We start from the raw sequence: 18,884 nt of genomic DNA, 5'->3' as shown, positions 1-18,884 counted from the left end.
CGAGCTGGCAGAATCGTTAGCACGCCGGGCGAAATGCGTAGCTGTATTTCGTCTGCCGTTACGTTCTGAGTTCAAATTCCACCGAGATCGACTTTGCCTTTCATCCTTTCGGGGTCGATTAATTAAGTACCAGTTACGCACTGGGTCAATGTAAACGACTTAATCCGTTTGTCTGTCCTTGTTTGTCCTCTCTGTGTTTAACGCCTTGTGGGTAGTAAAGAAATATATATGTCTGTCTGTTTGCTTAACTCTGTGTCTGCTTGTTAGTCTAGCTGTCGTTCATTCTCAGTGTATCACCGGATGCCTATATATCTATAGAATATATTGAGATTCAGATGAATGAGGCACTAAAAGGATAAGACACCAGGTCGGGTCAAAATTAAAATGCTTACACGGCAAGTGAGGACGAATACAAACATTGGTGCTGATGTAATATACCTATACATGAGTATGAGAAGGTGTGGCTGTGTGGTAAGAGGTTTGCTTCCCAATCACATGGTTTCGGGTTCAATCCCACTGCGTGGCATATTGGGCAAGTGTCTTCTACTATGGCCTTGGCCCAACTAAAGCCTTGTGGGTAGATTTGGGTAGACGGAAACTGAAAGAAGCCTGTCGTATGTATATATATGTATATGTTTATATGTCTGTGTTTGTCCCCTCCATCATAACTTGACAACCGATGTTGGTGTGTTTACATCCCCATAACTTAGCAGTTCAGCAAAAGAGATCCAATCGGATATGTGCAGGGCTTATGAAGAATAAGTCCTGGATCAGTTTGTTGGGCTAAAGGCTGTGCTCCAGCATGATTGGTGTTAAATGACCGAAACAATAAAAGAACCATAGAAAGAAAGATATATATATATATATATAATATATATATATATATATATATATATATATATATATATATACACACACACACATATACACACATATATACACATACATATATATATACTATATATATATATATATATATATAGTATATATATATGTATGTATGTCTATGCAGAAGTCATCTCAGAACACACAAATTACTAAGGTAGGATGGGGTGGGGTGTGGGTTTTGCACAGTGAAAGCAAAAGGGAGAGGGGTGTAGGAAGAATTCATAATCTCCCCCAAAATCTACAGACCCGCCCCCTCCCGCCAACATCACAACCTTTCTTCCTTTCTTAAATTGGTGGAATAGGAATATGAATTGAGGTCAAAGTGTTGACATAGTTCTGTCACTGTGGTGGTCTGACGGAGGGTGGGGACGGGTAGAGCTAGGAGAGAGAGTGAGTGAAAGTGAGAGAGTGGCGAGAGAAAAGGAGGGCGTGAGTGAGTGTGTTTGTATACATAGAGAGAGAGAGAGAGAGAGAGAGTTAAGGGGAGGTGCAGGCTGAGGATATTATTTAGGAGCAACTAGTGAAATACAAATAAAATGATGTATGAATGCGTGTGTCTGTCTGTCTGTCTGTCCGTTTGAATGGTGTTGACGTCATAGGACTTTGTAAACTTTTGAGAAATCATGAAATCTCTCTTTTTTTGTGAAAAGTGAACCTGATGTGCATAAATCTATAAATAATACCATATATATATACATGTATGTGGGTGGGTGTGTATATATATATATATGCACTCACACACACACACATATAGAGGGAGAAAGATAATACATACATATATATATACATGTGTTTAGACATACATGTGTATATATATATACATGTATATATATATATACATACATATATATATACATGTGGGTGGGTGGTGTATATATATATATATATATGTATGTATGTATTATCTTTCTCCCTCTATATGTGTTTTACTCTTTATCTTTTATTAAACTTTTAATATTTTTGATATATAAAAAATAAATTAATGAATTAATTAATTGATAAATAAAATAATATATAAATATAAAAATATACATACATACATATATATATATATATATTTGTGTATATATATATATAAAATTTATAAGTTTAAATTATTTAAATAATTTTTTATTTTCAACTTTTATATTTTTAAATTAATTTCATGTATTGGTTTATGTTTTTCACTGTTTGATTTGCCTAATAGTGGTTTTATCTCTAATTTAATATAATATATATATATATATATATGTGTGTGTGTGATGAAAGAGAGAAGGAGGGAGAGATGAACAGCCAAAGGACGTAATATGTGGGTGTTTAGAGAAAGAGAGACAGACAGACAGACTGTATATTATAGGTGTAGACAAACAGACAGATAGTAAACATGTGGTGTGTGTGTGTTACTGCCTTAGTGTGTTTGGGTATGTAGGTTGGTGCTTTGGGTGTGATTTAACCCATGGTCAATTCTGATTCAACAAATCTATGATCAAAGACATTCCAAACACGACCAGCCTGTCTTCCTGCAAATCAGTGATTAGATTTTTCCATAAATCATTCAACTCAATAGGGTGTAATGTGAGGTAGATTTGGTTGTTATTTCTAGCTGGTTGAAGGAGCATGAAAGGGCTTCCTAATTATCTGTGTATGTTAGTAGTGAGTGGCTGGGTGTGTGAGTGTGTCTGTGTTACTGTGTGAGTGTGTATATGTGTTGTTGTTTAACCACAGGTCAGCTCTGATCCAGCAGACCTAGAATCAAAGACCTTCCAACCATGTCTATCAAGATAAGATATTGCCCAATGTGGTCTTCTTCTGAACACAGTAGGGTGTGGTTGGAAGAAGATTGGGGTGTGTGTGGTGTGTGTGTGTGTGGTGGTAACGGTGGTGGTCGTATGCCTGTGTGTGTTTGTTGCATGTATGTAGGCTGTGTGTATGTGTGTGTGTGTGTGTGACAGCATATATTGATGTATGCATGCGTTTTTTGTTATTAAGTTTTAGTACGTGTCGCTGGGTGATTGAAAAGTAACTCCATATTTTAAAATACTTATAAATTATTTATTAATTGCAATTCTTTTTCTCAAATTTCTCGGGTTCGTTTTTTGAAGAATAAATACAACCTCAGACCAAAACCTTTCCTCTCATATTAAATATTTTTTTGTAAAAATACTCATAAATTATTTATTGTAATTTTTACCAAAAAAACGGATATGAGAGGAAACAAACCGGACAGATTTTGAGAAAGAAAAGTCATAATTAATAAAGGCGCAGGAGTGGCTGTGTGGTTGAAGCTTGCTTCCCAACACATGGTTCTGGGTTCAGTCCCACTGCGTGGCACCTTGGGCTGACCAAATCCTTTTGAGTAGATTTGGTAGATGGAAACTGAAAGAAGCCCGTCATATATATATATATATATATATATATGTATGTATATATGTATGTATGTTTGTGTTTGTCCCCTCCACCATCGCTTGACAACCGATGTTGGTGTGTTTACGTCCCTCTCACTTTGCAGTTCGGCAAAAAGAGACTGATAGAATAAGTACTAGACTTACAGAGAGTAAGTCCTGGGTTTGATTTATTCAAGTAAATGTGGTGCTCCAGCATGGCCGCAGTCAAATGACTGAAACAAATAAAAGAGTAAGGAGTATTTTAAAATAGGGAGTATATTACCAGATTGCCAGATGGGTGTGTCTATGATATTATGTATGTGTATTGACAGTGTGTGTGTGTGTGTGTGTGTGCATGAGAAAGATTAAGCATCTCTTGTTTATTCCCAGATCAGTTACCATCACCATTCCAAGATTAGGTAGATCTTTGACATCCCAACCGTGACCACCCTGTCTATTTTAAAGCTCAATTACTATATTAACTGGGGTGCTAGCACAATTTCCTTCTCATTGTGTGTATCAGGTTTTGCAATTGGTAACACATGTCTCTGAATCTGTTATAAAAGGGGACTTAAAGGATTGCCAACAGGGAGGACCAGATGCCCTTCTTGTTACCGTCCCCCAGTCACATCATTGTACCCTTTGTGCCACTGTTACAACAGCTCCCTGTTCTTCAAAGTTAAGTAGCTACATACTACACTTCAGGGCCCCCTTGCCCAGGAAAGCCCTGACTCCTCCCTCGTCTACCAATCCTACAACATTTCCTGTTCCTTGGACCCACCTAGTTATATACTCCTGCCACTTCCACACAAACCCATGTGAAACCCCCTACTGTGTTCCTTCCGGTTGTCACCAATTCTGTGACACAGTTCTCAGGCCTTATGCTAACCTCCATCTTTTACTTGTTTCAGTCATTAGACTGTGGCCATGCTGGGGCACCACCCTAAAGGGTTTTAGTCAAACGAATCAACCCCAGTACATTTTAACCTATCACTTATTCTGTCTCTTTTTGCAATGCCACTTACTTATGGGATGTAAACAAACCAACACTGATTGCTAATCAGTGGAGAGGGACAAACACACACACCATGTTCACATAATGAGCTTCTTTCAGTTTCTATCTATCTAATTCACTCACAGAGGATTGGGTGGCCCAGGGCTTTAGTAGAGGACACTTTCTCAATGTGCCATGCAATGGGGTTGAACCTAGAATGAGGTGGGTTGCAAAGCAAATTTCTTAGTCCCACACCCAAGCCTATCCTTTATAGAAATTCTTACATAAAATTGTTCCATACCATAACCATCGCCTCTCTGTCTCCAAGACTTTGCTGTTGTGACTTACAACTTTCGGTCAGCTCTGATCAAAGAGATCTATGAACAGAAGACCTTCCATTTATAACCATTCCTTCTTATTTTCAGGCATTTCTACAACTCTTTCAATCCAGTGTGTCCTTTGTCTTATGCAACAGTAGGATATGATTTGGGATGGATTTGGTTGCTACTTCTAGCAGACCAAGTGACCATATAAAGGCTCTACCATTGATTTACCCAATGGTTATTTTGTCTGGCATTCTACCATTTCAGCAAATACTTGCTCTCATTAAACAGAATGCCATTTCCAAGGTTTCTTTGAGAAGTCAAGCAATGTCTGTACACACAGTCCCCACCCCTCCCACTCTGCTAGCCTTGCTTCCAGTCAGCTGGAATTCCTCCCAATTTCCTTTGGGTGTGTTAGGACCCTATATTTGTAGAAATGCCCCATTAACCCAGCTTTCATGAGATCCTTTACATCTACAGATATATATACATGTGTGTATAGATAAGCAAGTTGAAGTCAGATTTTTCTATATGTGTGCATGTGTGTTTGTGTATGCATGCATGTGTACATGTAGATATATGAATGTATAGATATATGTGTATGAATATATGTATATAGATATATGTGTGTGAAATGCCTTGAATAAAATGACTCACAAAAGAATATGTATATATACATATTCACACATACACATATATACATATTCACACACACACATGTATACATACATGCATACACACACACATCTTGGAGATTATTCTGTGTTTGTAGTGGCGATGTGGAGATAAATTGAACACAAAATGCTAACAATAACTTTATTATATAGAAAAGGTGTATATAAGATAACTGATTTTATATACCCTGGTGCTGTCACAATCAGATTATATCAAAACTTGTCATCTTAAAAAAACAAAATATTTTCTTTCTTTATTTGTAAAAATGTCCTACTTTTGAAATATAACATTATGCATACATGTGTGTATGGATGTCACCAGACGAATGTATATATATATATAGGCATAAGAGTGGCTGTGTGGTAAGAAGCTTGCTTCCCAACCACATGGTTCTGGGTTCAGTCCCACTGCGTGGCACCTTGGGCAAGTGTCTTCTACTATAGCCTCGGGCCAACCAAATCCTTGTGAGTGGATTTGGTGGGTGGAAACTGAAAGAAGCCCGTATATGTGTGTGTGTGTGTGTGTGTATGTTTGTATGTCTATGTTCGTCTCCCACCACCACCATTGCTTGACATCCAATGTTGGTGTGTTTACGTCCCCATAACTTAGCTGTTTGGCAAAAGAGACCAATAGAATAAGTACTAAGGCTTCCAAAGAATAAGTCCTGGGGTCGATTTGCTCGACTAAAGGTGGTGCTCCAGCATGGTCGCAGTCAAATGACTGAAACAAGTAAAATAATAAAAAAGACTATATATATATATATATATATATATGGCGTTAGGAAGGGCATCCAGCTGTAGAAACATTGCCAGATAAGACCAGAGCCTGGTGCAGCCTTCTGGCTTCCCAGATCCCCGGTCGAACCGTCCAACCCATGCCAGCATGGAGAACGGACGTTAAACGATGATGATGATATATATATATATACATAATTTCATTATTATTATATACATACACGCACACTCTCATATATATATATATCAATTACACATATTGCAATGCTTTAAGCACAAGCAAATTACATTTTTAAATATACATAGATGTGTGTGTGTGTGTGTGTGTGTGTGTGTGTGTGTGTGTGTGTGTGCTCATTCATTTCAGTCATTCTGTGTTATATATTAACATAACTAATGGTGTTATAAATGTGTTGCTATCTTGACTCTGTATCTTTGATGAATTTTCCTTCTAGTTTATATTTATATATGCATAAGCACACACATATAAATTTACACATGTAGATATATAGTATATATATATATATACACATACATACGTATATACATACATGCATACAGATAACTACATACTTGTGCATACATGGTTATTTTTATATGCATGATGTGGTGTGGGAGGAAAATAAGGATGATGATGATGATGGTGATATAAAATGCCTGTTTTTATCCATTTTTCATTGAAAAAAAAAAGATTTCTTCTCTTGTTTATTCAATCCCTTTCATCTGTGTTAGGCAAAGCAGAGAAAAAATATTCCTAGTTTATCTTAAAAAAAAAAAAAAGAGTTGAAAGGCAAATTGAAAAAGAGAAAAAAGATTAGTGAATTTTCTGTTTTTTGCAGTCATTTCTTCCTTCTTGCAATGAAGCTTAGATACTTTATGGGAAGGAAGAATTATTTTTACAGCTGGATGCCTCTTGCGACTGCTAACCGCAAACAATGGCAATTGAATGATTTGGTTTTGTTCAGCCATGTAGACTGAAGTGTCTGTCTGTGAATAGTTTCGTCTCCATACACATCTGTTTATAGCTATTCCAACCAAATATAAATCTTGTATATTTATTTAATGATTCTACCATCATTATTTTGGCAATATGATAAAGGGTATGCATTACTGATGAGGTCAGCATAAAACTGAAACCCATCTGGAATTATATGCATTTATTTAACCCTTTCACTGCAAAATTGAATTTCATGGTTATTCCAGTAATGATGTTAAATGTCTCTCAAAGAATAGAATTGGTATTTTCTACAAGACATGTTGTCTCAATAAACATTGACATACCTCAGCAGAAAATAGTTTCAAACATGACATTCCTCAAACCAAAGATAAATTGGTGTATAAAACTGCTTTCTACAGTCAAGAGTAATGAAATTATAAGGGGATATATCTGCTTTCCACAACCAATGGATTAATGATTTTATTGTCATTATTTTTACAAATGTGATGACGGTTGTGCTTTACTGATGAGGTCAGAGTAAAACTGAAACCTGTCTCGAATTATTTACTTTTATTTTGTTTCTTTCTTTTGAACACAAGCACATGCTCTTTTTCATTTTCACACACACACAATCTCTCTCTCTCTCTCTCCCTCCGAAACACTTGCAAACACACACACTATCGAAGTCAACTCAGAGAAGAAAGAATATGCCCCGTGCCTCTAAATAAGCCACACAACCAAAAATTACTTTATACTTTAGTTGATGGTTTTCAGCTTTTACCTCAGCAGTTGTATAATTGTCTCCTCTCGGTTAAATGCCATGCAGAATCATGATAATTTAACAATAATGCCTTTGTTGAAATTAAGTCTTCATTTTGATTTTAATTTTATTTTCTGCAGGTGCTGGTGAATCTGGAAAGAGTACAATTGTAAAACAGATGAAGTAAGTACTGCTTATATCCATTACGTATTGGTCGACCAGATTGAAAGGCCTGAAGGCAGATTCTTTCCCCTTTGGCTAAGCCCTCTTCAGCTTTTTCAAGTTTCACTTGAAATGGAAAATAAGGTTGGAGAGGGAAGTTCTGTCCCCTGCCCCAAAGCAATTTTGTTGAAAGGTGGGTGAATGTTACAAGAATGGCCAGAGTGAATGGGTCTACTCTAAGTATGGAGGAAAGGGCACTTACCCTGGTGGTCAGGACTGTTGTGGATTGGTGGGGTTTCCACGAGCAGTCCGAGGAGGCTTCCCTCTTTTGAGGAATTTTATTGTTATATTTGATTATTATTTTTGTTTTTCATTGTTTGCACAACTTTCATGTAACCCCAAATTGTATCGGTCCTGTCTTGTCCATAATTTTTTTTTTATGTAAACCCTTTGTGTTTAATAAAGAAATCATTATTATTATTATGGCTGTGAGCTGGCAAAATTGTTACTGCGCCAGTCAAAATGCTAACCAGCAATTCCTCCAATCTTACATTCTGAGTTCAAATTCTGCCCGGCTCGACTTTGCCTCTCATCCTTTTGAGGTTGATAAAATATGCACCAGTTGAACACTGGGGTCATTGTAAATGACTTACCCCTTCCACCAAAGCTGCTGGCCTTGTGCCAAAATTTAAAACCATTATTATTATTATTATTATTATTATATTATTATTATTATTATTATTATTATTGTCATTATTGTTGTTGTTGCTGTTGTGATGATGAACAGAGTGTTCAGTTCCACCCCTGGGCATTTCATTGTTCCATGTTGGACACCAATTTCTAGGAATGCTTTACAATTAAGATGACTATTATTGTGTCTGAGCAATTAACTGGCCAATTAATTTTAGATTTACTAATAATTGTCTCTCTTGCTTAATTATAATTTAGGTTCTGTAGGGTTAATAAGTATTACATCAGAATAACACAAACACACATCTGTACACACACACACACACACACACACACACACACACACACACATAATCCACATATGTTACGTTGTTATTTTTATATGTACACACATTCTCTCTCCCCCTCTCTCACACACACACACACGTATTCGCACACACATAAATGCACGTATGGCTGTGTGGTAAGAAGCTTGCTTCCCAACCACATGATTCTGAGTTCAGTCCCTATGCATGTCGTCTTGGGCAAGTGTCTTCTACTTTAGCCCTGGGCTGACCAAAGCCTTGTGAGTGGATTTGGTAGACGGAATCTGAAAGAAGCCCATTATGTATGTGTGTGTATATATATATATATTTTTCTTTTATTCTTTTGACTGTGGCCATGCTGGAGCACCACCGTTAGTCGAGCAAATCAACCCCAGGACCTATTCTTTGCAAGCCTAGTACTTATTCTATTGGTCTCTTTTGCCAAACCGCTAGGTTACGGGAACGTAGGCACACCAGCATTGGTTGTCAAGCAATGTTGGGGGGGACAAACACCGACACACAATAATACACACACACACACACAAACATATATATATATACACAATAGGCTTCTTTCAGTTTCCGTCTGCCAAATCCACTCGCAAGGCTTTGTTCGGCCCGTGGCTATAGTAAAAGACACTTGCCCAATGTGTCATGCTGTGGGACTGAACCCAGAACCATGTGGTTGGTAAGCAAGCTACTTACCACACAGCCTCTCAATAATGTCTATATGTATAATATGTGTGTGTGTGTGTGTGTTTATGTTTTTTGCTCCTTCACTGCTTGACAGCCAGCCTCAGTTTGTTTCTGTCCCTGTAACTTAACTGTTCAACAAAAGACACCAACAAAATAAGTAGCAGGCTTTCGATTTCTTTGACTAAAACCCCTTCAAGGTGGTGCCCCAGCATGGCCACAGTCTAATGACTGAAACAAGAGAAACAGCAAAAAATATCATTACATTTTTTTTCTTTCATATGGACCCACACACACACACACATACACACGCACAGACACACACATATACACACACAGACACATGCATATACACACACACACACAACACACACACACACACTCATGCACACTCACAACACACACACACACACACATATGTGCACACATGCATACACACACACACACCACACACACACACACACACACACACGTATATATTAGCTTTATAACATGTTCTGTTTTGTTGCTTTTTTCCTACGTACACACACACACACACACAACACACACACACACACATAATCCACATATGTTACGTTGTTATTTTTATATGTACACACATTCTCTCTCCCCCTCTCTCACACACACACACACGTATTCGCACACACATAAATGCACGTATGGTTGTGTGGTAAGAAGCTTGCTTCCCAACCACATGATTCTGAGTTCAGTCCCTATGCATGTCGTCTTGGGCAAGTGTCTTCTACTTTAGCCCTGGGCTGACCAAAGCCTTGTGAGTGGATTTGGTAGACGGAATCTGAAAGAAGCCCATTATGTATGTGTGTGTATATATATATTTTTCTTTTATTCTTTTGACTGTGGCCATGCTGGAGCACCACCGTTAGTCGAGCAAATCAACCCCAGGACCTATTCTTTGCAAGCCTAGTACTTATTCTATTGGTCTCTTTTGCCAAACCGCTAGGTTACGGGAACGTAGGCACACCAGCATTGGTTGTCAAGCAATGTTGGGGGGGACAAACACCGACACACAATAATACACACACACACACACACAAACATATATATATATACACAATAGGCTTCTTTCAGTTTCCGTCTGCCAAATCCACTCGCAAGGCTTTGTTCGGCCCGTGGCTATAGTAAAAGACACTTGCCCAATGTGTCATGCTGTGGGACTGAACCCAGAACCATGTGGTTGGTAAGCAAGCTACTTACCACACAGCCTCTCAATAATGTCTATATGTATAATATGTGTGTGTGTGTGTTTATGTTTTTTGCTCCTTCACTGCTTGACAGCCAGCCTCAGTTTGTTTCTGTCCCTGTAACTTAACTGTTCAACAAAAGACACCAACAAAATAAGTAGCAGGCTTTCGATTTCTTTGACTAAAACCCCTTCAAGGTGGTGCCCCAGCATGGCCACAGTCTAATGACTGAAACAAGAGAAACAGCAAAAAATATCATTACATTTTTTTTCTTTCATATGGACCCACACATACACACGCACAGACACACACATATACACACACAGACACATGCATATACACACACACACACACTCATGCACACTCACAAACACACACACACACATATGTGCACACATGCATACACACACACACACGTATATATTAGCTTTATAACATGTTCTGTTTTGTTGCTTTTTTCCTACGTACACACCCACACACACCACACACACACACACATACACACAATTTTGTCAGGGTGTAGCGTCTCTTTGTTTAGTTTCACATGCTATCCAGTACTTTTGCCTCAGTCTGGCTAAGGTCACACACCACACACACACACACACACACACACACACACCCTATTACATAACAGCAATGCAGTGAGTGGCCTTTATCAAATACCATTCCAACAGAAATAGTAGATACATGTGCCACTCCCTCCCTTTCTCCTTTTGTCTCTTGAATTTTTTCTCCCTCCTCTCCCCCCTCCCTCCCCCTACATCTGTTGTTATGACATCAATTATAGACGACAATTATTTGTTATTGGCACTAAAATCAAAACAAAATCTTAACTGACATGTTTATTCCAACTACATGTTAACTACATGTTAACTACATGTTAACTACATGTCAACTACATGTTAAGTAACATGTATATTTCTAACTACATGTTAGCTAACATTGCCGTCATTACTACCATGTTATTTAATATATCATAACCATGTATTAACTCACACATTTATTATTTCATGTTAACGAAGGTGGAAAGCTGGCAGAATCGTTAACACACCTGGTGAAATGCTTACCTGTATTTTGTCCGTCTTTATGTTCTGAGTTCAAATTCCGCCGAGGTCGACTTTGCCTTTCCTCCTTTCAGGGTCGATTAAATAGGTACCAGTTATATACTGGGGTCGATGTAATCAACTTAATCCCTTCCCCCAAATTTCAGGCCTTGTGCCAACAGTAGAAAAGATTATTTCATGTTAACCAAATGTTAACTGCCATGTTTACTAACATCTTTGTAATTACATTAACTAGCATGTTTATTATAACCACTTGTTAACTAATTGTTAATTATAACTATAAGTTAACATGTTTAATATTACTTTGTGTTAACATGTTTATTATATCCGCTTGTTAACTAAATGTTAATTATAACTATAAGTTAACTACATGAGCCAATGTGATGGACACATTAAATAATGTAGTCTTAGATATACTGGAAAAAATAGGAGAGATGGTCATGGTTAGATTGCTTTTACTCATAGATTGATTGTATGAGTCTTGGACCTGGATTTTGTACTCTTTTTTTAAATATTTGTACTTCTTTAAAAATGTTTGTACTCTTTCCCCTTCTAATCCTCAGAGTCATCTGGCTATTTCTGGAAGTGAGGTCAGCTGACCTAATCAGATGATTATAGATTCCAAGCCAGAAAGAGACAGAAAAAGACCAGTGGCTATATCGAATCATTAATATCACATGACCAGTATTTCTGTCGGTCAGTTAATAATAGAACAAATTGCAGAAAAATAGAGGGTGGTCAGATGGTATTAATTAATAAATATACTTAAATTGATTATAAATGATCAGCGATTTCTGTTGGTCAGTTATAAATAGTACTAAGTGCAGAGAAAGAGACGGAGGAGCAGATGACATTAATTAATAAAAAATAGCTAATTTAATTATAAATGCCCTGCCATTTCTGTTGGTCAGTTAGAATGACCTGTTATATGTGTTGGACAGTTATAGAAAATGAAACAATGAAATTGGAAGCCATGCACCAATATTTATTTATGATAAAACTAAAACCCAGAATCTTAAGAACTGGTAAAGGTGTGTTGCAGCAAGTCGTTATAGGTCACTATTCTGTAGAAGTACCTTTGTCCAAAATATCAAATTCTTTTGTTACCTCCACCTTAGTGAAGGCAGAGGTATTGTTTTCAGTTGTATTTGTTTGTTTGTTTGTCTGTGGACAAGATATCTTAGGAACCACTGGATGGATTCAGACGAAACTTTCAGGGATGTTTGGCCCTGTGACTGGCATGAACTGATTAGATTTTGGGATCGATCCAATACTGGACAAGGATTCTAGATTATTTTTCCGTTTTTTTTTACTTAATTTTTGAGAACAGTCAAGTTCACTTTTAGTTTTCTCGTTTGTGAGAGCAGTCAAGTTTATTTCAGATATTCTCATTTTAAAAATCATCTCCAGCTAATCGTTGAGCAGACATTGGTGTTGCCTTGGCAGAGGTTTGCACTCTCTGAATGCTCTTGTCCCTCATTGCAGCCAGACTTACTGGCAACCAGAAACCCTCATAGATTTTCTATTTGATATCATGAAATCTTTCAGCAATTGAATTAATTGTATCCAGCCCAAATTCTATCTGTTTTATGTTCACATCAACCAGATCCAGCCTCTCACACCTACCCTACAATGTCATTCTAAAAATAAACAATCCCATCGTTGAAAATAATGAAAGTACAAGAAAATACATAATTAATTAAAAACAATAAGCATTATGTTTGACAGAATAATCTGGATGGTAAAAGATTAATTAATTGACTGGCTTTTTTCCATTGGTCAGTTAGAGAAAAAAGCCCAACCAATCACCAATGTTTTATGCTAATTAGGAGGGGTGGGAGAGAGAGATTCTTTGGGACTTGGTCTGCTAGAAATTCTGAACTCTCTGTTGTGAGATACGGGATCTATTTTGGAATGTTCCTTACCAATGTGCAAGAATGCTGATAGTTACCCAAACAATGCAAGACTCTTCCACTTTCCACCATTGTTGCCGAAAAGAAAGGTAAAAACTCAAGATTGGCACCTGTCTGATGTCACTGTTATTGTCATCAGAACCCAAGGAGCCAGAACAGGCACCACAAGACATCCTTAGTGTATCTAGGACTACAGCATCTGATGTATCCTCTTGCCACAGTATATCTAGGACTACATCATCTGATGTATCCTTGATCCAACCAAATCTGATTAAAATCAATCCAAATCTGACCATCCTTCTCTTTCTAGTGGTTATCTAAGCTTTATATCATCTAGTTTATGTTTTTTGTTTGTGTTTTTTTTTTGTTTTGTTTTCTTCACTTTAAGACAGTGACCATCTGAACATGGCTGATACCAGTGTCCCCTGACTGGCTCCTGTGCCGATGGGGCACATATAAAGAACTGTCTGAATGTGATTGATGCCAGGCCCACCTAGCTGGCTCCTGTGCCAGTGGCACGTAAAAAAACACCCACTACACTCTTGGAGTGGTTGGCATTAGGAAAGGCATCCAGCTGTAGAAACTCTGCCAAATCAGATTGGCCTGGTGCAGCCATCTGGTTCACCAGTCCTCAGTCAAATCATCCAACCCATGCCAGCATGGAAAATGGACGTTAAATGACGATGATGATGATGATGATTGTAAAGCAGTAAGTTGGTGGAATGGTTAGCATTGTCGGACAGACTGCTTGGTAGCATGCCTTCTGGTTTCCTCACATTCTGAGTTCAAACCCTGCCAAAATCAACTTTGTCTTTTGTCCCTTTGGGTGAGTGGGGGATGTCAATAGAATAAAGGGCCAATCAAGTACTGGGGTTGCTTTAATCAACTTGTCCCCTCCCATCAAAATTGCTGGCCTTGTACCCCACAACAAACAAGTGTCCCCTTCAGGGAGTAAATGTTGCGATGTCAGTCACTTATGCACCACAAAAACTAGGTCACTGGGCCTTATGAGTCATAGGGCTCAAGAAATAGAAGGAAAGGAGTGGAGTGTGACTAGAGGGCCATGTAGCTGGTATTTCTAGCACGTTCAACAGCTGTCTACACGTCCCCTTGTCTCTCTCTCTCGGCCTATCCTTCCTTCGAAATGTCAAACCAAAGAATTCAATTCACTAATAGTTTTGCCATTAGTAAACCCCCGTTACCATTTGACATTAAGGAGGGGATTAGAGGGAACACAACCAGGCTGAAAGACACACAGACAGACAGACTGACAAACAGATGGACGGACAGACACATAAGTTGAAATTCTCAGTTAATGCCTGGAACAAACACACACACATCCATATGTACATATATGTGTGTGTGTGTATATATATATATATACACATTCACACATATACATACATAAACACACACATACATATGTACATATATGTATATATATATATATATATATATAATGTGTATATATGTATATATGTAAAAGTATGCACACACACATACTTGTTAATATTAATGTTGCCTAATTTAATTAGCTAATTCGTTGGTCGAAAATAGTTCTGCATGTAAATTAGGGGTTTATTGAGTTGGTGTGCACAGTGTTTTCTTATTTTACTTTGCATTTTTTGATCATGTGTGTGTATGTGTATGTGTGTGTGTGTTTTGTCGAGGGGTATATATGTTTCATTGGGTGTGTGTTTGCGTTTGTTTTCTTAGATCGTTATCTGTGTGTGTGTGTGTCTGTTTGGGTTGGTTGCTGTGTATTTTTTTCTTCAATCAGTGTATCTCTATCAAGATTGGTTTGTGTAGAAGTGTGTGCGCATATCTGTTTTGTTGTGTGTGTGTGTGTGTGTGTGTGTGTGTGTGTGTGAGTGTCTGTTCAGTTGAGGGTGTGTGTGCGTGTGTGTCTGTTCAGTTATGTATGTGTGTGTGTGTGTCTGTTCAGTTGGGAGTGTGTGTGTGTGTGTGTTGCTATAGATATTAGCCAACCTGTCAACCCAAAAGTGATTATGGACCATTACTTCAGCTATTTTCACCCCACCCTATCACACACTCCTACCCCACCACCCTACATTCCTTTTTTTCCCCTCCATAAGTCTTTACTGCCACCTAATTCTCTCTCTCTCTCTCTCTCTCTCTGCTATGCTCTTTCTCTCTACCACACCCACACATCCTCTCCCCTCTCTCTATCACATACACATACACTCTTTCTCTCTATCATATATACACACACATTCTATCTATCTCTCTCTCTCCCTCTCTTTACCTCTCTCAGATCTCTCCATCATTCCATCTCTATTCTCTCCATTCCTCTGTCTTGTGTTCTTTGGATCTTCTCCATCCTCTCCTTCTCTCTCCCAAGTCTCTTCAGTTTTCCATTCTCACAAAACAGAATCAATTAAAACCTAAATATTTCAATCCCTTTATTGACCCTTTTTCTCATCACAAGATCCAAAACAAGGTGTTTGCCTTCTGATTGTAGCAATGGTCGGGGTTTGTGGTCATTGCCTTCTTCCCCCCTCTCTCTCCTTTTCCTCTCCTTTATCTCCCCCCCTCTCTCACACACAGATGCATATACACATACAGGCGTGGCTGTGTGGTATGAAGTTTGCTTCCCAACCACACAGTTCTAGGTTCAATACCACTAGTATAACCTCGAGTTGACCAGAGCATTGTGAGTGGATTTGGTAGACAAACTGAAAGAAGCCCATTGTATATAATATATGTATATTATACACACACCACACAGATATATATATATATATATATATATATATATATATATGATGATCATCATCATCGTTTAACGTCCATCTTCCATGCATGCATGGGTAGTATGGTTGACAAGAGCTGGCCAGGTAGAAAATCTACCTTAGGCTACTGTGTTTGGTATGACTGGATGCCCTTCCTAACACTGAGTGGACTCCATGCTTTTTACGTGACACTAGCACAGGTGAGGTTAGTTTTGGCATAATCTTTACAGCTGGATGCCCTTCCAGATGCCAACCACATTACAGTGTGGACTGGATGCTTTTAACATGGCACCAGTGCTGGCAGGGTAACCAAGTAACTCGTAAGACAAGGAATTATGAGAGGGACAGGGGCATTTGAGGTGGGGGGGGGAACTTGTGTCAGAGGATGATAGGTTAGAGTGTGACAAACAGACAGACAGAAGCAGGTGTCTTTCCACAACAGAGGTGCCATTAGAGGAGGTAATCCAGTATCAAATGATGAACAGTTAGTCTGTGTATGTGTGTCTATGTTTACCTCCCGCCACTATTTGACAACCGGTGTTTGTGTGTTTACGTCCTTGTAACTTGGCAGTTCGGCAAAGGAGAGCAATAGAGTGAGTACCAAAAAAAAAGACAGTGCTGGGGGTGAGTCATTCAACTAAAATTCTTTGAGTCTGTGCCCCAGCATGGCCACAGTCTGATGGTTGAAACAAGTAAAAGAATTTTAAAAATACATCAGGAAATATACCAACTCCATCAGATATCTTTTCTGTAAGATTAAGTTCCGTCCTTTTTCCTTGTGATGGTGTTTGGTCTGAGGAAATGTGAGGAACTCCTTTTTTGGCTAACATTTCAGGAATCTCAGAATAAGGAATTAACAACAACAACAAACAACAATCATAATAATGATAATAATAATAAAAATAATAAACTCTAGTATTTAAAAAATTTTGGTTGACTTATTATTCCACCCATTGAAGAATGTTCTAGTTGGGTGGTTCCGTTTAATAAAAATTTTGGTTAATGTTGATGGTGGAATGGAATGGAAGTGTCACTGAAAATGAAAAAAAGCTTCTCTATGTTCTGTCAGCGTACTAGAAATAGCAGCTAAGTCTCCCTCAAATTATATTGTATTGGTTTTGGTAAGACAAATGCAGGCTGCAGGTATAGCTCTGTGGTAAGCAGTTTGCTTCCCAACCACATGGTTCTGGGCTGACCATTGTGTGTGGGCAAGTGTCCCTGGACTGACCAAAGCCTTTTGAGTGGATTTGGTAGACAGAAAACTGAAAGAAGACCACTATGTATATAGGCATAGGTGTGGCTGTGTGGTAAGTAGCTTGCTTCCCAACCACATGGTTCTGCGTTCAGTCCCACTGCGTGACTCTTTGGGCAAGTGTCTTCTACTATAGCCTCAGGTCGACCAAAGCCTTGTGAGTGGATTTGGAAACTGAAAGAAGCCCGTCGTATATATATATATAAATACATAAACATATGTACGTGTGTGTGTGTGTGTTTGTGTGTCTGTGTTTGTCCCCTGATCATCGCTTGACAACCGATGGTGGTGTGTCTATGTCCCCAAAAGAGACCAATAGAATAAGTACTGGGCTTAAAAAGAATAAGTCTTGGGGTCAGTTTGTTTGACTAAAGGCAGTGCTCCAGCATGGCCACAGTCAAATGACTGAAACAAATAAAAGAATGAATATATATATAATATATATATATATATATATATATATATATATGTATGTATGTATCCATATATATATTTGTGTATGTGTTTGTGTGACTTTGTGTCTGTGATTGTCCCCCACCATTGCTTGAAAACCTGTGTTGGTGTGTTTATGTTCCTGTAACTTGGATGGAAAGCCTTTCATCATAGGTATGTCGGGATATTAAGTTGACTTGGGGTTTAAACAACATCAATCCAATGTTCGTACAGAGAAACTGTGACACTAAATTTTTCCTCTAAACACACTTTTAATGTCTTCAAAAAAAAAAACAAAACATAAGCAAAAGGGGGAATGAAAAAAACCCACGTGACATTAAACCCCTGCACTGCATTAAACCTCTATACCCCCCCCCCCGATACATATACACACTGCATCAAGTACCACTGCACTGAGAAGCACTGCACCAACTTTCTCGCAGCAATCTGCGCTGCTTTAAGAGCGTCTCTCAAACGACAATAGACTGCAACCAAGCATGGAATTCTAATTATTGTCATTATTGTTGTATATTATGTATGCCTCTCTTCTTTCTTTTATTGTATACCATATACACTTTCCTTCTCTCTCTCTCTAGAGAGAGAGAGAGAGAGGAAGAGAGACAGACAGTGAAAGAGGGATTTTATTTCATTACACGTAACCCCCCCCACACACACACACACTTTATCTCTGCCTTTGTATTGCGCCCCCCCCCCTACTTCATCCTTTGCCCTGTTGGCAAATAA

General features: G+C 38.3%; 1 protein-coding gene across 1 annotated transcript in view; it reads left to right on the top strand.

The window, feature by feature from the left end:
* LOC115220338 (guanine nucleotide-binding protein G(i) subunit alpha) overlaps window positions 1-18,884 on the top strand; it is a 92,179-nt gene that overhangs the window by 53,189 nt on the left and 20,106 nt on the right. The window contains exon 3 of the mRNA XM_029790442.2: window positions 7,815-7,857. Within this exon, the coding sequence (XP_029646302.1) occupies window positions 7,815-7,857 (43 nt within the window). The remainder of the gene's footprint in view (window positions 1-7,814; window positions 7,858-18,884) is intronic.

Source organism: Octopus sinensis, linkage group LG16 (assembly GCF_006345805.1).
Source record: "Octopus sinensis linkage group LG16, ASM634580v1, whole genome shotgun sequence".
Taxonomy (NCBI): domain Eukaryota; kingdom Metazoa; phylum Mollusca; class Cephalopoda; order Octopoda; family Octopodidae; genus Octopus; species Octopus sinensis.
This window is presented reverse-complemented; position numbering and strand designations above follow the sequence as displayed.